We start from the raw sequence: 19,909 nt of genomic DNA, 5'->3' as shown, positions 1-19,909 counted from the left end.
TTGGTCCCTCAACCTTTGATTCACCTTGCGTCTTCGTGACTTGGCCTTGCTCCTTGCCGCCCCTATCTTCCTAACCCAGTGACATGCCTTATCCATTTATTCAAGGGATCGTCGTCTTCCAAGTGCCTTCCGCTTCTGCTGTCCTCCGCCATACCTGTCCGAAGCACGGATTGCCATAGCCGTCCAACTTCTCCAATGTTGCGGTCAATCAGCCATAGAAGCGAGATCCTAGTACAACCACATCCTCTGATCATACTCGATCCAGCCGCTGCATAATAAAGGTTGCGTTCACCTCTTTTATTCATCTTTCCTCCACCAGCAAAGTGGGATCATTGACAGAAGCCAATCTCAAACAAAAACGAGGAGAGAAAGTTACCGAATGACGCGACACTGGTTAGCTGTCAGTGATTTACCTGCCTTTGTCTCTTCTTTACTGAAAGGGCCCAAACTAGAAGTGAGAAAGAGAAGGTGAGCAACACAAATTTGGCTGGTACTGAACAGCCGGCTCAAAAAAAGCCGGTGAAGTGCGAGGACTTCGTTACACATTGATCCATCAATGTATACCATTCGAGCAGTGAAACCATCGAGTCAGTTGGGAAATCTGAAAAATCACTTTCACATAAGTGACCGATTCATCTGCTATGCAGAAGCCAGAGAACGGAGAAGAGTTTCGCACCGGGTTCTCGCATTCTTACCTTGGATATGGAATTCAAGAACTCTGGCAAAGACTACCGTCTGTATTACTCGGTGTTGTTCAACTTTTACACTTCTCAATCCCTAATCTAACTTACCTGGATATCTCCCAATTAGGATTAGAAGATTCACATTCGTCTCGGTCAAGACGTCAACCCAAACTTTGCTACACCACCCTTCTGGAGCACTCAGAAGGCGGGATGGTACTCAAGGTACTGCAGCCGATCCGCTAGGACGTGAAAGAAGACACGACTTAGGAGTTATAATATGCGCTATACCCTATTATACCCTATCAAACCTATCCACTAACTACTTGGACCGAAATTAAATGGATGAGCTCGCTCAATGATTGTCCACTTCTTGAAAAGCCTGATTGGGATTATCGAGGGACAGATACCAGCAAACACACACCAAGTGAGCCACGAGAAGGGCAGCGGCCACTATCTCTCTCAAAACTGATTTCAGTTGTCAAGATTAAAGCAAGCGCATAGTGGCGGGTGGCCGTCCTACTGCCCTCCCTCATCACCGGAGGTACATGACATTCCGGCAGCAAGTTGCGGATCCGGCCCACTTTCTGTTGGGTAAGGTTTCTAGAAGTGTTGTGTCGGTTAGCTTAGCCCTTTCGAAGCCAGCAAGGTGTTGCTCAAGGTACATCACACCGAAGTTTCTGTTCTCACGTACGCATGCATAGACATCATATCAGAGTCAAAGATGGGTGCACAAGGTTTTGAAGAATCTGAATATGTTTGTTTAATCGACTCGCCTCCTTGAGCCGAAGTCCAACATGCAAAAGGGGTATTGAACGTTGCCCGAGAAAATCTCGAGCCCAGGACACCCAAAATGTCCTTTCCCTTCCGGTTAAAAAGATCCCCTTGTTCCTCCCTCTCAACTCCTTGTCCTAGTTGATATGGTCGCTCGCTCGCTTAAATGACGCAAAGTAAGGGGTATAGACCATCGCTATCTATGTGCAATGCTCGGCCATCCCTGGCCTGTTCTTTCTTCCTCTCCCCTCCCCTCCAGTTGCTGAGCCTTAAATAAGGTTCCGGTGATATCATATTGTAAGTATCAGTACAGGGTATATGGCCACTGCTTTGAAACCAAAGCAGGGCGACGTGAAAAATGACGATGCCCAAAATGAGCATCGAATTAGTGATGTAGTCGGGATACGCGTTCGTCACGTATGATGATGTGAGAGAAAGGAGACTTGGGCGTGAGCGAAGGTCGCGTGCAGGGCGCACGTATGATGCAGGGGTGTTTTCTGAGGGTCCAAACCCGAAGCGGTCGTACTGGCGTTCGTGAGGTTTATTTGTTTGTAATTACGCGCCATGAAGGATGCCAATAGCTGGCTTACTCCAGACGATGAGAGTGCTTGCGAATCTCTTCATCGCTTAGAGCACTCATCCAGAGACACCTCTCGGTGATACCCTCAACCGGTTGGAATTCGTAGAGTGTGCTGGCCTCGAGCAGCCTCAACAGTGTTTTGACAATGGTCGCGGCGTACCTACACCTCTCAAAGTTGACCAGCGGTGCAGTGGTTGGGGAGCTAGCAATCTCCGAGGGTCTTTGAGCATTGAAGAGAAGGTCATGGGTGTAGATGCCTACGAATGGAATGCAGCCTGTGTCAGAGCCAACTTCCATCTCGGCACGCAAGTTGTAGAAGTTGCGGGTAGGGGAGATGAGAATTTCCAACTCCCGCAGAGTCTGCATATCGTAAGGTGGTACCATGGCCCAGGTGTTTGTAAGCCGAGATATTTCCATCGAAGTCAGGGCGATGGCGATCTGACTCATGGTCGCAAAGTTGCGGTATCGGCGGCAGTGAGCAGCAATGTGGATATACTTGATGATGCATCGTGCTCTTTCCTCAATATTTTGAGTCAGCACGATCTCGCTGCATGCCCACTTCACCATGATGTTGAAGCGCGCAATGACAACCTCAACGCCATGAGCATCCGTGTTGCGAAGGAAATCAACCCAGGACCGAGAGTCGTTGTTGGTAGCATTCTTCCAACCCATGTCGATGAGTTCCCTCCAGTCAATCTCATTGAGAGCATCCTTTTCGATCAGCGTGAACTGTTGAGCTAGAATCTCCGAGTCGAACGCAAGCGTGAACGGTAAGTGAACAGAGAATCTTAAGGACGATTCTCTTTCGCGTTCAGAGTACTTTGGCTGCCCGCGCAGTGCTTCTCTGGTGCCGGTAGGGTCAAGTGGCGAGTTGGGCTGGTTCGCCCCCGGAGTGGTGTCGGGAGTCGGCGGTAGGGGCTTTTGCTGATACACCTGATGTTCGTGAAGCTCGGGAACCAGGACGGCCTCAGGTGACATCTGGAGAGCTTGGACAAGCGTCATTGGTGGCGACGGAGGTTCTCGGCTGTCTGAAGGACCCATGGTCGACTCTCTCAAGGGTCGAGGATCGAACTCCAGAATGGATGCACTGCGGTGAGCATTGCGGTCCGGAAGAGGTTGTGTTTGGTTCATGGCAAACTCTTCGGGCTCGACAATCTCGGCTGACAGCTCGGACGAAAGGTCAGAACCAAAGTCTTCTCCATCACTGTCGTCATCTAAAAATGACTGCTCGCTCGGCGGGGAATAGCCCGACTTGATCTTTTCCAGGCTTTCCGTCTTCCGGATGAACTCGTACGAAGATGTGTGAGATGATCCCTCGAACATTGGGCGAGGAGTCACTGCTGGTGAAATTTCTTCCTCGGGGTCTTGAAGAACAGACATGTTGGTCCATTCCCGCGCGGATGCCTTACTCTGGCCATCGTCTGCCAAACCTCTTTCAAGAAGAGGAATGGAGCAATACGAGCCTGCCGAGTTATCTGATAAGAAAGAACTCGCATCGGTTCGAGGTCCGTTGGTAACGTCGAGAAAGCTGGAGCGGGGCTCTGACCCCTCTTCTTGTTGGGCCATGGCGGCGGCGTCCACAGGAAGAACGTGCAAGTGACGATGCCCTCTCTTTTCTTGCTTTTGCGCCTCAGCGGGTTCACCTTCAAGATCCGTTGCAGTATCGACACCTTGGAGAGGAGCATTTGTGGGCTCCATGGACAATTTGAAAGATTTCTTCTCATACTTGCCTTCCAACTTGGCCAATGCTGATTCTACACCACCATCATCTTCATCGTCGGGAATTTGGGCGAGCTTCTGCGCCTCAGCTTCAAATGAAGGACGCATGATGGGCTTGGACGAGTGGGTGCTGAAGAGCGAGAGTTGTCTTTTTGCCGATGGCTCAGCCATTGCGCCCAGGGAAAAATTATCGGCATCGCCTCGGTGGGAGAACTCGCTCGACACGACGTCAACGAACGCACTAGAATCATGCTTGGGGCTCTGCAAATAGGAGCTTCGCATGGATTCTGAATAGGTTGTGAGGGAGCCTGCCGACCGTGACTTACGCAAGGGCAAGGCATCCCCGTCGCCCCCGTTGTTGAATGCGCGCAGGTTTCCACCTGGTCGTCTTCTCAGAATCCGGAGCGGCTGAGGTACGGGGCTCGGCTCATCCTCGTCAGCGACGGAGCCTTCAGTGTACGTGGTCGCGTCGAAGCTCTTGACTGTTGAGCGCGGGTTGAAGGTACTTCCAAATGAGGTAGTGCGCCGGTGGACGACGGCTGAGTCGAGGGATCTATTTGTCCTGCTTGACTTTTGCCGAATGTGCTTTTTCGTTGACCTTGACAAAGTAGGACGGCTGGAAGAAGGCCCGATGAACTCCGACAAAGGACGATCGATATCCATGGACGGGCGAGTGCTTTGATCATTGCCCAGAGTTGTCAAGTCAGGCACAAAGGGAGGCAGTGGGTCCACCGAGATGGACGGTCTGACGACATGTTGGTTAAGCAAGTAGGACGACCGTCGAGGTGTGCCCATGGCATGACCCGGTGGTGTGTTTGGCGGCGTTGGATCCGCACCGCCTGGCAGAAAGGTGTCAGCAAAAGCCTCCACAGACTCAGTCGCGGGCAACGCTCCATGCATTGCTGGCAGAGAAAATTGGATTGTGTCATCTACGATGACGATAGACTTGCTGCCGGTAGTGATGGCCATGTCGCTAACCGGCCTCAGTACGTCATCCTCCGGGATGCTGCCGAAAGATGAAATTTTAGGAACCGCCGAATAGTCGAAATCTTGTTCGGATACTGCCCTGTGTAGAGCGGCAGCGGTGGGGTCCAGATGTCCGCGCCTTGCGGCCTCGTCCGCGGCCTCGGCGGCTGCGTCTTCTCGAACAGCCTTCTTGAAGTCCTCCACAACCTCCGCGCCCAGAAGGTCTATACGCACAGGAGGCCGAATTCCGTTTTGTTGCCGCCTAGCCTGGGGGACTATGGCGGTTCCCGGCAACCGGTTTGTCGTAGCCCCGCGCGGGCCTATGGGAGAGATGTTGATGAAGTTACCCTGGGTGGGAGAAACGCCCTGTCCTCGGGTGCTCAGCGCACGTCGGACACTGCCGATCAACTTCTTCATGCCCTGGCCAGACATAGCTGATGCGCTACGCTGCTCTCCTGGCACTTGAAAGACCGTAGTATGGCGCTGGAAATCACCGGCGAGGCTAGGCGACATAACTTCAACGTACGGCTGACCTGGAGGCATCAGGTTTCCTCGAACCAGGCTGCCAGCGAAAGGCAGTGACATGAGAAAGTCGGTATCCGGTAGACCCGACTTTTCGGTGCTATGCTCTCGTTCTCTAAGCGAGTCCGTCAGGCTGCCGTTTCTCTTGTGCCCGTGCCCTGCCCGTACACGTTTTCCAACAAGAGCTCTTGGAGTCGTTGCCACTGGTCCCGCGGTGGAATAGACCGAGCTGGCGGGTGCCACTGGGTGAGCACCCAAAGTGGAGTTGTTGCCATGTTGAGTTCCTTTCGAGTTCTTACTCGGGAAGGAGCAGGAGATGATGTCCATACTGGCGATACTGGTAGGTGAAGCCGCCAGCCGTCTGTCGATCTCATGAACATGGCGGCCCTCTGGTGTAGTAGGTCTGTTGATGATGGGTTGGGAGTCAGCGATATGGCCGGCTCGGGAAACGTCGGCGTAGAAGCTTGTCTGCTCCTTGTCCTCGGGAATGGGCGCAAATAGGCCATCCAGCTGTGGGACAGCGTCCTCTCTCTCCCAGAAGGAAGGATCTAGGCCGGCGTTTCTGTGACCTGCGATTCCGCCAGGAGCTATCGGCACGTTGGCGCCGAGAGAAGGGTCGAATTCCGGTCCATCCCAGAACTGAGCACATACTCGCCGCCAACATTTCTTCAACTCGGCCAAGATCTTGAGTTGAACCTTGCAGCCACGAGGATCTGTTGATAGCTCGTCTACCATGTCGTTCAAGAGGTTGCAAAACGATACGCGAAGGCCGTATTCGATGACGAAATCGTCCATGAAGTAGTTCAGGATCCAATGACGCATGGCGACGAAAGTTCGCACTCGTACCACCATTCCAATCTCGTCATTTCGGCCCAAGGCCCATCGCAGGCGCGCCATTACCATCTTCAGCAGATCACCCGCCTCAAGGAAGGATCGATACGTGAGGAAGAAGTCGGAGATGAGTTCATAGTCGAGAAAGCTTGGAGAGGTGAACTCGGCCACGAGACGAGGCGGGGTAGCAGCTGTCACTGCACCCGTAGCCGGAGAGTATCGCACTATCGATCTGTCGTCGCATGTCGGTTTGAAGGTGAGGGCATCGAACATGGCTGGTTCGATGACCAGATGGGTCGACATGTAGGTTGAACGGATTGCAGGCAGCCGAGGTGTTGTCATGGGAGCGGGACTGAGGGGGCCATTGTGTCTCGCGGGTTCCATGGGCGGCAGGCGTATTTGAGGAATCGAGATAGGACTAGGCTTCTTGGACGCTATTGACGCAGGTATTCTTGGAGTAAGTTCGCCGGTCTGAGACCGATGGAGGAAAGAAACGTTACTGGAGCGGGGAAACTCTTCTGTCGGGGCGTAACTCGATCCTCTGAAGAAGGCAGTGCCTCTGGCGGTGAATCGTGGGTTGCCTAATTTCCAGTTTGGAATTTCAATGTCTAGGAGGGGGATGTGAGGCGCATCCAGATCCTCCATAGTTTTGGCGCGCCGTTCATCGCCCGGCTTTGAGATGACAATTTTGAAGCCTTCAGCTTCGGAGTCCCTGCTCGTAGTGGCGCCGTCATGAGCTGTCGAGTCGGAATGAGCACGTCTGTGTTGAGAGGGCCTCGGGGCGTGGCCAGAAAAATACCGACTGTTTCTCGCCGTTGGGGGAGTGGCAGCCGTTGCAGGCGTTGCAGGAGTTGGTGGCGTGGCGGTCCATTGGCTCAAGTGAAGGTCGCTTGCGTCTTTTTGCCTCTGTTTTTCGGTCAAGGCATCCAGACCAGCCGTCCCAGGTGGCGTTATGGGAAAGACAAAATTTGGCTGAGGGTATCTCTGGTTGGCAGGACGAACCGTCGGTCTGTTTATTGTCAGCACGTTTTCGGAAACCCGAGTAAGATTGTGGTGAGGTCTTAGCATTCCCGCCCATGTGAGAGGTACTGAATCAACAAACACCGCATGCAGTCATGAAAGCAACCCACCTCAGATATATCCGACCGTTATTGCCCACGTTGGCAACGGTGAACTGACGTCCTTCACGTCCAGCAGAGCCTCCATCGGGGGCGATTTCAAACTTGTCATCGGCAGAGCTATCAGCTCTCATGCGGCGTATCGGGACCTGATTCCTTTCCTCCTCGGATATCCTTTCTGTGGCTGGTAATAGTGGTCTTGTTGAGGGTCCTGGCTGGCGCATCTTGTTTATCCATTTTCCTCCAGAACCAGCAGTCATGGCACTCTGGGGTTCCTTTCCTCCGGTTGCGAGTTTCGGCGGCCGTCCTGATCTCGAGTCGCGGGGGGCGATTGGGCTTCTGGGACTCAGCGGACTGCGCGGAGTCTGGTCGCGTTGCGGAGAGCGCACACTGAAGGCGAGTCCATCGTGCGAGGACCGCGATTCGGTGGCCTCCATGGCCGGTATCGCGTGTATTCGATTACAGCTGCGGGCAGCGGGTGTTGCTCGCTGGGGTGACTGGTCGCGAAGGCATTCGGTCAGCTTTTTGGCGAGACACAACAAGATGCAGTCGGACTAGATTGGGGTGCAGCCGAGTGGAGGAAGGAATGAGGCTCGGAGCGGGAAGTAGGGTAGTGGTAAAAGAGACAAGAGACGGGCTAAGAAGCGGCGCATTTGTTTGTGTGTGTGTCAGAGCCCCGAGGTGAGGTACGTAGGTAGGCACCAAACTCGGGACGAGGTCATGGACACTCGAGTGGTGCTATACTGGATTCCGTAAAGGGCCCTCGCGGGTCCGTGAGATCCAGGGACCAACTCAGCTCACAGGGTGGCACGATGGGTCGGGTCTGACGCTCGGAGGAAAAAAGGCAAAAAAGATGAGCTCAGTGTGCATGTGGGAGTGGAACGTACGTTTTGACGCCATAAAGAAGCAATGGCAAGCGGCGGCGGCGGTGGTGAGGGCGGCAGTGTTTTGCAACCAGACACCTCTCACAGGGTTCGCTCAATAGAGACAGAGACGCAAAGGCAAGCACAAGCGTCCAACGGGCATAGTCCAAGACCAAGGCCACAGATTACCGAAAGTTGAGACCTTGTGCGAGAGTAGGAGAGTCGAAGGCAGGTCGCGGGCTACCTTGGAGAGACTCGAGGAAGAGAGGGTGGAATGCGAATGCGCTTCGACGCACAAACAGAAACACAGGGCCGAGTTGGTGATTTGTGAATCGCAGGAAGGAGGCCGGAGACTCGGAGGATGCGCTCGTTCTCGTGCAGCGGACGCTGGTTCGTTATGATTGTCTGTTGCCTTGAGTTGTTGAATTATTCGTACAAAGTGTATTATTCGAGGTCTCGAGGTCTCGAGAACGGAAAGGAGGAATGAGGAACTTGAGATAGTATTTCCGTACTCCGTGGCCGTCTGGCAGGTAATTACACGCCAGTAAGTGGTGGAGAGAAGGAGGAATGGACAACTACGACGATGGAGGAAGGAAAGGCGAGAGAGAGTACCTTGGTGTGTATGTACCTTACACAATGACCCAGGCAGAAGAAGGAACGGTACAGATACGTAGGGAAGGATACAAACACAGAAGAAAGCAAGGCGGAAGGAGACTTGGGAAAGAGGCCAGACCAGGCCCAGACCAACAACCACCAGCAACCAGGAAGCGGCCAGAGAAACAACGACAAGCCGCAAAAGACCAGGATGGTAGGACGCAGGATCATGGATGGGGGAGCGAGGAACACAACCGGGAAATGGGCACTGGGCAGACAGTCACTCAACTCTGAGTACCTTGTTATCAAAGAAAGTTAATTCTTTCTAAGTCATAAGTATAAGAATATAGTTTTAATAAAATAATATAGTACTTACTTAGTACTTAAATTAAGATACTTTTTTAAGCTTATTATAAAATAAAAAAAATTATATTACTAACTACTTATTATTAAGGTTTATAAGTAGTATTATAGCTTTAATTATTATAGTTTTAATTATAATAACTTTATTTATAATAAATAAAAAGTTTAGTTATAAGTCCCTTAAAAACCTTTTATTAAGAGCTATAAAAGCCTTTAAGTTAAGTTAAAATACTTATTAAAATACTAATAACTAAACTAACCCTACGATAATAATTTTAATAAAAAACTTAAAAAAAAACGTTAAAATCCTTATTATTATTAAATACGATTTATAAAGTATAGTAATATAGCTATAGAGTATTATTAATATATTTTATATTAAAAAAGGTATTATTAGTATTAATAAAATAGATAGGGCTATATTAATATAATACCTCGGCTTCTTTTTATAGCTCGAGGATAATTACTTTAAATAGTATTAAAAGTTTATTAAAAAGCTTTTTTAAGTACTCTAGTATATTTATTATTATTTTTATAATAATAAGACTCTTAGTACTTATATATAAGAGTAAATTACTTATTTTTAAATAGTAATACTAGCTTATTAATAAGCTATCGAAACTATAATTTTAATAATCCCTTAACGAGGAAGAGGGTAGAATAGAGGAAAGGATAGGAGAGAAAAGGGTTGAGGTTAAATAGTACGGAATTCGAGGGTAGGGTAGCGTCTATATATACTGCGGCAATCCTCTAGTAATGCAAAACGATGGAGTTAAACAGTGCAGTCACTCAACTCAGTCAGTCAAAGTGAGTTGGTGGCCCGTGGGACGGGAGTTGATTGAGTGCAGGTGAACCGCGACGCAAGGTACCGGTACGTACTCCCCTGTTCATGTTCCTTCCGTCTGTCTCTCTGTCAGGTGGGAGATCAGGGACAGGGGACGCCAGGGATAAGGACAGGGAACCCGGCTGGGCATGGTTGGTCAATTGCACCTTACCTCACCTCACATCAGTATGAAGTGTTCGTACAGAGATGTTTGCCAACTTGGTATTTTACTGCTATTCTAGGACTATCAATGGATTCGAGGTTCATTCCCTTGACACAGCAAGATGCGCGTACTAGTAAGGTAGCAAGAATGAGCTTGAGATAGATAGGTACCTTATTGTGCGAGGTATCCGTACTTGAGAGGACAATTTTGGATGGCCAATGCTGACTGACCGCAACCTGGAAGATGCAGGAGCAGGTGGTGCGCGTGGTTGCTTGGGTGGCCCAATGCGCTAATCTCCCCTAGCAGCTGCTAAAATACCTACCTGCAAGAGATACGTATCCTATTGGGCTGATGTGTTTTTGGCAAGAACCACTCATCGCCACCCCACTTTGTCCATTTTCCAGTGTTGTGGCTGGTCCGGCCTAGCCATCCACCACTACCTAGCCGGTATCTGTACTGAGCTAACGGTACGTATCCAGAAGAGTACCTAGGAAGATACTTATAAGGTAGACCAAGCAGGGGTCGACAACGAGGGCAACGGGGAGGGGCCAGCCACTGATGACTGCCCACCCGTTGTGTGATTTTTTTTTCTCTCTCTTTCGCTCGCGACCTGGACGTACCGCGCGCACGGTTAGAGCCCCGTAGTTCGAGGTCTTGTGTTTGCAAGGGTGGCTACCACAGTAGATACGTACCCCTGTGTATATCCTCGATGTACCCGGCCGAGTGTCATGGAACTGTGAAAGTCCACCTCAGGTGCGCCGCCCTTGCCCTCTCGGGGTTACCTCGATGAACCTGCCGACTACAGTGCTGCTGCTGCCGCTGCTTGTTACCTCCTACTGGCTGCCTTGCCTTCCAATTGGCATTCACGATGGCCGATTTGTGCGGTCCAGCATTGATGCCCGTCTTGTTGCTTCAACCTTGATTTCAGTCATTCTCTCCTCTCGCTGCTCTCTATCGCGGCTCAGTCTGATCCCGGATCCGAATTACAGACAACCACTGCACGGAACGGAGACGGGACTTGATCGACTTGAGACGAGACCAAGCCGACCCAATTACCAGCCGAGAGAGCCTCACAAAGTAAGGAAAGACTCACCACAACCGCACCATGTGACGAAAGATGAGTCGCCCTGCTTTGGCTTCATAGCTTGCCTGCACCCTTCGGCCGCGGCCAACGCAGCATGGCGAGACAAAAAGAAACGGGACGACAGCTTTCACAGCCGCCATACGCGCATCGTTGCCTTCTCTTCCCTTGCCAACAGCGTCCATGCAGGGAGCGTTTCCCCTCGATGTGAGCCTCGAGCTCCAGCCTCCAGAGTCCAACCTCGCAGTGTCCGGCCCCGAGGCCTAGTGCACCAAGCTTTCTAGATTGTCGGAGTTCGGCTGCCCTCTTTGCCGTCATCGCCATGTCACTGCTTTGCCCTGCTCAGCATGCGGTTGACCCGTTTACCATCCCTACTCCGTACTGCGTCCCCGACTCTGTGCTGAGTATCGACGCAATGGCCAACGGCCCATGCTTCGGCATCCTCGTCCCCCGGTTGATGTCATTTCCTGCAACCAACCTCCTGGATCCCGCCCGATATCAGTCCCAGAAGCGAAAAGAGGCGACATCACCAAGCGAGGCGGCGATAGACAAGGCCAGGACGCCAAACCCCAGCACCATCCCCAACCTCAGCCGGCATACGGAGTACTGGGGTTCAACCACCCATCACTGATCTGAGACTCAGAGTTGCCTCTTGTGCACTCCGTCTTCCCGCTTCTGCCCATTTATTCTCTCCTCTCTCACCATTCGCCTAGCTTCGAAGGCTCAGCAACGCGACAAAGGTACCGGTTATCTCCCTGGTCCCTTCGCGCTCGTCTCCGATGCTTGCCGCGGGCCGACAAATTGACGTTCTGGGATTATGGGATTGAACGGGACTGAAATTGAAACGACGCATCCGAGCATCAAGGACCTTATCCCTCGAACAACGTGACCCATTGCACGTCCGAGTCCCAATCAATTCTCTACATGGCACGGATGCTTCAAAAATCCAGAATTGCTTCTCTACCCCACGGCAACGTGCTTCCACCTCCACGGAGTGAGGATACAGCTTTGCGACTTGGCCCATCTCTTTGGCCAAGACGATCACAGCAGTGTCAAAGACACAGTTGGCTCTTACCGATAGATTCTCCGTGCCGCCCCGGCCTTCAGATCAGTCCAATACGCTCGTTACCCTCGGTCGCAACCCCGTAGAGGGGGGTAACGGGACAGATACAGAAACGGAAACCACCCGGCCAGATTGCACAGGAGACTGGCGTACTGCGTACGTCTGACGGATACGCTGTAGTCGCGGGTCACCCATTGTTGCTCTGCACCTGCATCTGCACTTGTTTCTCTGCAGACTGCAGCACCGTCGTGAATCCATTCGGCCCAATCACCTTCTCGCCCAGCCCTTGTCAGTCATGGTAACCCGCTTTGCCGACTACGATTGGCAGGACTCTTCTGGTTCCTGAGACCGAAGCCTCAGAAGAAGACTTTAAGAACACACCGATTGTCCTTTTCAGGGTTGTGTGCACATGGAAAACCAGGCCCTGCTTGAGGACAGAACATCGGAAGGTTGGCACGCATCTCGCATCTGCAAGAGATGCTTATAGATCACACCGTTGAGCTTGCTCTTCGCCAGACTCTGTCTGTTCTCCTCTCAACAACCGAGGCAAGGACGAGAGTGGAGGATGCGACAAATCTGAATGATCTACCCATCGTGTCGTGACGTCTCAAGTTCTCAATAGTCCAATAACCAGGGCAAAAAGGGACACTAATTAACCCTCCATACCCTGGACTGCTGACTGGAGTTCGGAATACAGCACGAACCCTCGTCGGCCATCTAAAATACTCGTGGCACCCATCACGAAGGAAAGGCCGAAAGAAGGGACGGAAATACCCCGCAGACGCACAGCAACGGGGTCGCTTAGCAAACCTTTTCCCTGGTTTTCGGTCAATGACAAGTGCAGTTCAGTTGGAGGCTTCAAACCTGACGCACTTTTGTAGCAAAGTCCACACCTCCCAACGGCTACCTCCTATTCCAACTGCATCTGAAGGAATAGTTCGTCTGCGCTCTCCCAAGGTCATGACGAAAGACGAGTCTCGGATGGGGTCTGCTTTGTTTGCCAAAGTTACAGATCACTGATGGCGGCACTAGCATGATGTCTTCCATCTTCGCCAACACGTCTGACACTAGAGAGACAGCCGCAGGGGTAGTCGACGTTGGTGGGGGTTTAGTCACGACGCGCTTCAAAGAAGACGCCTGGAAGGTTGATCCATGATGCGGTACCAGCATCGCGAGAAAAGTGTGTTCACGATCCCAGGCAGAAGATTTAAAGTCAACAAGCAGACACGCTCTGCGGTCGCAAACTCGCAGTTCGCGGATACGATGACACTGTCGACAATCAAAGACGCGGCGTCCCCGCCCGCTGGGGTTCCTTTAATATCACACTGTTAAATGACCAGCGACCAGGATCGGAAATTGTTACAGGGGCCAGCGGCGACAGCCACCAGAGTCCCTGCCAGGCCATTTGGCAACCTCTCTCCTGTGAACTCCATATCTGGCTGCAAAATGAAAGTCCCTCTCCTCTTCTGCTGCGTAATCGTCCTGGCCGATAGAAGCTTGGGTCCGGCCCAGATCACAGTAAAGAAGACAGTCGCGAAACGCCATCAATGTTTGAGCGTCAAGCCAGTACGATGAGAAGTGGGAGATAGAGTCGACTTTTCGCAAACGCCCGCCGTAAGGCACCAAAGGGGCGAAGGCTGCACGCCACTCGATACTTGAAAGTTGAAAGTACGCGGACACGTCCGCCATCAACACCTTGAACGAAGTACACTATCTACCTGACGACCGACAGTATACACGTCGGGACTACCTACTGCGTACACGGCGGGCAGGCTTCAAACTTGTCGGTCCCGATGCGTCTTCCATGGCTTATTTTAGCAGTCTCCATTAGCCGTTTCGTGGCTCGGTCTAGAAGGGCAAATTGAAGGGAGCTAACGGCGCCGTTTGCGGCACCAAAGGCTTGTGCCCTAGCAACAACAACGAGAAAATGAGGATGACGAAGACAGCGGCCGTATTCTCAAGCGCACTTTCGACTTCAGGGACGAGGCCAAGATGGAGCTGCAGTCTACAACCCCTAATGGATCTCCATTCAGGAAAGGCTCCGTTGCAAGCACGTATCAAAACTCGATGGCATGATCGGATGTCGTGTTACAGCGTCTTTCCGGTGCCAAACCCATTGGGCCTGCCCCTCGTCTCCAACAATAGTGTGGAGAATAAGCAAACAACACCAAGATAATCACCAAAGGCGATCCAACGAAGAGGCGGCTGGTCAGCTGATCGCACCGTCATGCTGAACATGTTACACCCAATTTCCAGTGGATCTTGAAATGCAGTCTGCAGCTCTGTTTTTCTTCTTTCTCCAGCTCCCGGTCTTGAGGGGAGGCTCGGACAAGCCGTACTGGATCGTTTGTTGGTGACTCGCGGTAGAGCAGCTCTGTACTGCTGATCTCAATGCCCAACGCCCAACTTTGGGAATAAGTCACCACGCCAGTGCGACTCCACGGAATCGAAAAACGGAGTACAGGTGATCGCACACGGCTACTCCTGTATGATCCTGAGTAGTGAGGATCTGTACTCCGTACTGATACATATTCTACGGCATGCGGGCCCAGAGCGTTGGAACCCGCATCTCTAGCGATCCTATTTAGGTACTGTGGCTCCCGAGTCACTGGTCCGGATGTCTTCCAGCTGCGATTTTACGAGTCAAGCACCGACAGGCAACATACAGCACCGATGGAGAACAGTGACTTATAGTTCGGTTGATCTTTGGGCTGCGTCTCTTCGGCAGTCATCTTTGCTTGGCCGAATCAGTCTTCCACGCGTATCTGGCCCACGTAGGCCTGATCCAGCAGTATTCAGACAAGAAGATACGAGTTCATCGCGATGTCTGCGAAAAAGAATGGATCATTTGCCAAACTGTCTGCGATCTGCAACGGAGAAAGGCAGATAACCTCACTAATAACCTTAGTGACCCTCCCATCGCTCATGCCATCTCTTGGCCGTCACATCTCAAGTGTGTCCTGGCCGCCGTGCCCGGCTTGCAGATCCGGAGTTCCGCGGCTTCCACCACCATGCGATGTCGTTGCTAGGCCACAAAGAATCATGACTAACACGATGCACAAGTCACACTGTCCGTGCCATGGGGGAGCAATGTATAGACAATTCAACGTTCTCTCGCGTTTGCTCTCTTAGCCCGCGCGGCCTGGATAAGGATGATGGGTTCACCGTTCGGGCACCACCAGGACATGCCTTGGAGGCCTATGAAAAGGCATAATCCATCATAATCAACGACCTTGTTATTTTGCGAACCGGCTGGTCTTCGAGGATGAACCCCCACTCCAGGGTCTGGGCATTGACCAATGACTCTCGTCGGGGGGCCTGACACCATCATGCCGTCCGTCCTCCGGAATCTTTGGCATCACCATCGTACAGTACTATGCCGCCGCAAACCCCTTCAGTCATACAACTGGCACATATTGGCCCCCTTTAACCCTAGGAAATCGGGCCAAGGACCTGTTCGACTATCTGCATGTTGCAAACGAGTGTCACCCCATCTCGATTGCCCCGGCAAGCAATCGTCCGAGAGCAAATCATCCGGTCCCCCTCTTCCATGGTGGGAAACGCAACAAAGCCTCTCCGTGGCCACCGAGTGCGCGATGCTTGTCAATGCTTGCTCATCCAAAAAATCAGCTATGACCAGCTCTAACCACCGGCACCAGGCGACCCTGTCAAGGCTCTTCGGATTTCGATGAGCTCGAGACTCCGCCAACCCAGCTTCTTGGGTTGGCCCCATGTCTCTCCTGTGAACAGTGCCTCTCTCCGTCAGCACTGCCAGAACCCTTTTCCAGGTCGGTGCCACAAATGCTCCGTATCAGTCAAGCAAATGTTTTGCTCCACTAAGCGCTATCAACAATTGCAGCACGCACCATTGCAGGCGCAAAGCGTTGGTTCGACGCGTCGGCGTGGCGACGCTGTACGCGGACCACAAACGATACCCTCATCGCATTTGTCACCGGTTTGGTTGTCCTTGGACACGCTCCCTCCGTACAGACGTACCTCGGCCAGTGCCCGGTTCAATAAGCGCGGCATTATATTCTCCCAGTACTCCTCGGGCTCCATCGACGCTGCTTCCGATAGCATATCAGTGACATATGTGAGATATAGGGCCCCCGGCGAGTACTCCGCTGAGTGGTTGCAGTAGACGCAACACCCGCCCTCTCGTTCGCGATGGTCTCTGGGGGTTCACCAAGTGTCAGCGGGCCGCGGGGTAATAGCACGTGTCGGCGACGGTGCAACCTCGCCCGTCACACCGTCTTTCGTTATCTCGTCACTCTGTCAAACAGACGACGCGATTAAGCATTGTCAAGATCTTATTGAACATGTAGTAATAAACCTCATCGTGCCTTGGAGGTTCAAGATCCACCAGCACAGCGACTGTTGCAACCCATGGGCAGAAAAGTGGCGGGCAGTTCACCCAGTTCTCCCCCTCCCCCTCCTCAGGGCTGGCTAGTCCTGGGGTTGCAGTGGCAGTGGGATGGCACACAAGAAATGCCAAGACAAGGAAGTGAATAAAGGCCCAGCCGACCACGCGAGCTGAGGCATGGGGGATGCGTCAATCTGCCGCCGTGGGATTGATTGAGGGTATATGCCAATGCCCATTACCCACGGCTTTTTTACTGCCTTTCTGCCCATGACTTAATAAGCTGGCCGGTTCATACTATAGACCCGCCTCCATGAACTCAAAACAAGAATACCAGTCAAGTGGCGGGCGACTGATGATGCTGGAGACGAGAGTGGATGCGCTGTGAAGCTATATTCGGCAGATCGTCCTGTTAGGGCCATGGGCATCAACAGCCGGGCGAGTCTACGGAGCACTTTGTAATACGCGAGAGACCGCAAGCGATGTGATGTGATGGCGGGAGGTCACCGGTCTCAATCCACCCGCTTTTCCCCCCGCTTTGACAGCGGCCCTCTCCATTCCCAGTTCCCACCGTCCGCCTTGTCTCAACCGCCTGCTCATTGCAGGTATTTACCGGCATCACATATGCAAGCTAGATATTGCAGGCGTGTTCGACGGTGGACTACCTGGACCTGGAACCCGCCTGTGCCCCACTGAGCACTATAATTACTTACCTCACTTTTGTCCTGAATTACATGCAGGTCTTTTCGAAAAGAGACAAGATGGATTTGGATGGAGACGTGCCAGAGAAAGAGGAGTTTTTAAGAGGGCGAAAGAAATAAGAGGGGCGCGCTTCTGCAGACTGCACGAGTGAAATTAAGGTTGAGTCTATTGCGAGAGGGTATTAGGCGCGCCTCGCGGGCAATCCCCGTTGTCTCTCTGTCTTGCAGCTTCACCGCCATTGTCTCAGAGTCACGTTGGACAGAAGCGATACAGTAGTGTAGCAAAGGAGGAAACATACTCCATCATCCCGCTGCGGAGCTGTTTCCTTCCTCTCTTTTGTCATTCGCTGCATCGTCTGAGCAAGTTTAAACGTCACAGGTACACAGTATTTCTTTGGATCCCGATTGGGAAGGCCAGAGAGAGATTTCCCCAAGGCGGAGTCACTAGAGGTAAGTTGCAGACTGCATCTGGTCTGGATTGAGATGTGATCGGCGAGAGGATGCAAGTAAGTTAAAAGGTTTTTTGGTTTTACCTGGATAGTTAGAGCGAGTATTGATCACCTTGCCTTAGTTTATGGATGCGTGATGTGCAGAATTACTGTTTTGGGGTATGAAGGTTGTGGGGTTTAACTGCCGAAGTATTGGCGGGAGCCTCCGATGGAGAGCGGGATGTTGTCCGTGAGGTGGTTGAGTGAGGTCTAGACTTTTGAGGTGCGTTTGCTTTTGGCGGCGCGTTGGTTGGCATGTGTGTGAGTTGTCGTGATCGTCTGATTTGTTTCCTCTTGCGAGATACATGCTTCCGCCGTGTAGTTGATCGTCGGGCCATGCGCTCCGGTCCTTAACTTGCTATGTGTTGGAACATCGTTACTTTATCCTCGCAATGGACAGGCGCTCATGTTATCGTAGGTATCCCTGATTGTCCATAACCGAGATGAGAACTTTCTCAAGCGGTCAGTGGTTTTGATCTCGAATATGTCATCACTTCTACCCCGTCGAAACTCGTGATGTCTGGTTTCGGCCTTAATGAGAGCTGGATCGGCGCATCAAACATTTCTTCGCTAGCTTCGGGTTCTCACTTTTCGTAGCTAAGTACTTAATTCTGGAGCAGGTATCTTACCAGCAGCTACATGGTAGCGGCTTTGAGGTTTTGGACTTTGCAAAGCCCCTCCTTGCACCCAAACGCGAAAGAAGAGTTCCCGATAACGAGAAGACAGATGAGTGAGGAAAATGCCTAACAAAGCCTGACGACTGGTGCAAGGCTCTTTCGAAGTGTCTCTTTAAGTTGGGATGACTTCAATCTATAAGTAACTGGACATGTTTAAACTGTTTCACTTCTGCTCAAGCGAATTCTAGCTCTCGTCATCGCTATCCCAAAGCCCCAGGGGATCGAACGCGTCAAGCGTACGCCTAGGAAACCTCCCATAATTTCGCCATCCAACAGATTTACCCAACACGTACCATAGCCTGTCATCAGCAGCAGTCCAATCGCGGTGGTGTCGTAGCATGCTTTCCGCAACCACATGCCTTTCCTCTTCTGCAAATTTGATTGCTCGAAGGTATGCAGTCGGTTCCTCCCGCCAGTCTCAGCTTCTTCTGTCAACAGAAACTGAATCATGTCTATCCTCCCGTGCTCAGCCGCATCTTCCAGGGCAGTTCTTCCACCATCCTCTGCGCAAGGTGCGTTGACATCAGCTCCCATATCGATTAGCATTCTCACAGTCCCAATTATTCCTTTGATCGCAGCAAGGTGCAGGGCTGTGGCCCCTAACGATCTCGCTGCTGGTGCGTTGACTTCAGCACCTGCCTTTAGCAGAAGATCCATGATGGCGAGCTTCCCGTCTTTTATAGCCTCCTTAGAGAACTTCTTCCTCTGCGGGCTTCCACATAGCATAAGCTGTTCACATCCTCTCCAGTATATAAGGGATTCTTCACGAGATCCAGATCTCCATTTCTCACAGCAAGGAATAATGGATCAGGGAAGTCGTTTTGTTCTGGATCGATGCCATCCCGAGGTAGAACCTGGAGTTTGATGATCTCCTCATTACTGGGGTTGATGGTTACGGCTATTGAATGCTCATCATGGCGATAACCGAGTTTCTGGAGTTTTGTTATCCATGTTAGTGACCGCAAAATGAAGGAAAGTGGTTCCGTGACTTCGAGGTTGATGTCATCATCATGCCAAAACGGCAGTTCATGATTTCCATTTTCCCAATCATTCAGATGTACTTCACCTTCAAATGCATCATAGTAAGGTCCATCAACGTCATCAGAAGTGAGGTTTGTTGCAACCGATGCCCCTAATTGACAGCACAGTGTCTTCAGCACTTCCATATCGCCACTCCAAGCAGCTAGACCAAAGGCTCTATGCTCTGAATGGGACACCTGTTTTGGGTTTGGTCGATTTTGTAAAGGCCTCTGGAGATACGTTGTGTTCTGGTGGTTCGATGCAAAGAGGACAGCAGCACATAGAGCGCCTGAATCATATACTCCTGGGTTCCATTCAAGGACATGTTGCACCATAGGATCGGAACCTGATAAGAATGCCGCCTCGATTAAAGACATGGCACTCTTATCCTGAATATATCCATCGAAATCATGGCGCCAAATGGTCTCAACAAGGCTCCAGCTATTCAGGAACGTTGCCAGTTGAGCCTCACCGCCCATTAGAACAGCACTTGCGCCAAAGAGCTCGAGACAGAGACACACTA

General features: G+C 51.7%; 5 protein-coding genes across 5 annotated transcripts; 2 read left to right on the top strand and 3 right to left on the bottom strand.

Moving 5' to 3' along the window:
- Positions 1 to 2,040: 2,040 nt before the first annotated feature.
- On the bottom strand, positions 2,041 to 7,627 carry CTAM01_08438 (RasGEF domain-containing protein; the record flags this gene model as incomplete). Its single annotated transcript, XM_060524458.1, has 2 exons — positions 2,041 to 7,081; positions 7,203 to 7,627. The coding sequence occupies 2 exons, from the start codon at positions 7,625 to 7,627 to the stop codon at positions 2,041 to 2,043; spliced, it is 5,466 nt and encodes a 1,821-aa protein (XP_060380971.1).
- A 3,155-nt stretch (positions 7,628 to 10,782) lies between these two features.
- On the top strand, positions 10,783 to 11,708 carry CTAM01_08437 (uncharacterized protein; the record flags this gene model as incomplete). Its single annotated transcript, XM_060524457.1, has 2 exons — positions 10,783 to 11,284; positions 11,362 to 11,708. 2 exons carry the CDS (start codon positions 10,783 to 10,785, stop codon positions 11,706 to 11,708), a joined length of 849 nt encoding a protein of 282 aa, XP_060380970.1.
- A 4,074-nt stretch (positions 11,709 to 15,782) lies between these two features.
- Positions 15,783 to 16,220, bottom strand: CTAM01_08435 (uncharacterized protein; the record flags this gene model as incomplete). Its single annotated transcript, XM_060524455.1, has 2 exons — positions 15,783 to 15,880; positions 16,007 to 16,220. 2 exons carry the CDS (start codon positions 16,218 to 16,220, stop codon positions 15,783 to 15,785), a joined length of 312 nt encoding a protein of 103 aa, XP_060380968.1.
- CTAM01_08436 (uncharacterized protein) lies at positions 15,829 to 16,160 on the top strand (the record flags this gene model as incomplete). Its single annotated transcript, XM_060524456.1, has 2 exons — positions 15,829 to 15,862; positions 16,000 to 16,160. The coding sequence occupies 2 exons, from the start codon at positions 15,829 to 15,831 to the stop codon at positions 16,158 to 16,160; spliced, it is 195 nt and encodes a 64-aa protein (XP_060380969.1).
- Positions 16,221 to 18,519: 2,299 nt separating the features above from the next.
- On the bottom strand, positions 18,520 to 19,721 carry CTAM01_08434 (uncharacterized protein; the record flags this gene model as incomplete). The annotated part of the gene is made up of 2 exons (XM_060524454.1): positions 18,520 to 19,081; positions 19,210 to 19,721. 2 exons carry the CDS (start codon positions 19,719 to 19,721, stop codon positions 18,520 to 18,522), a joined length of 1,074 nt encoding a protein of 357 aa, XP_060380967.1.
- Between the last annotated feature and the right edge of the window lie 188 nt (positions 19,722 to 19,909).

Source organism: Colletotrichum tamarilloi (assembly GCF_030869305.1).
Source record: "Colletotrichum tamarilloi strain Tom-12 chromosome Unknown Scaffold_29.1, whole genome shotgun sequence".
NCBI lineage: Eukaryota > Fungi > Ascomycota > Sordariomycetes > Glomerellales > Glomerellaceae > Colletotrichum > Colletotrichum tamarilloi.
Note: the sequence above shows the minus strand (reverse complement) of the source record. Positions and strands in the feature narration are given on the sequence as shown.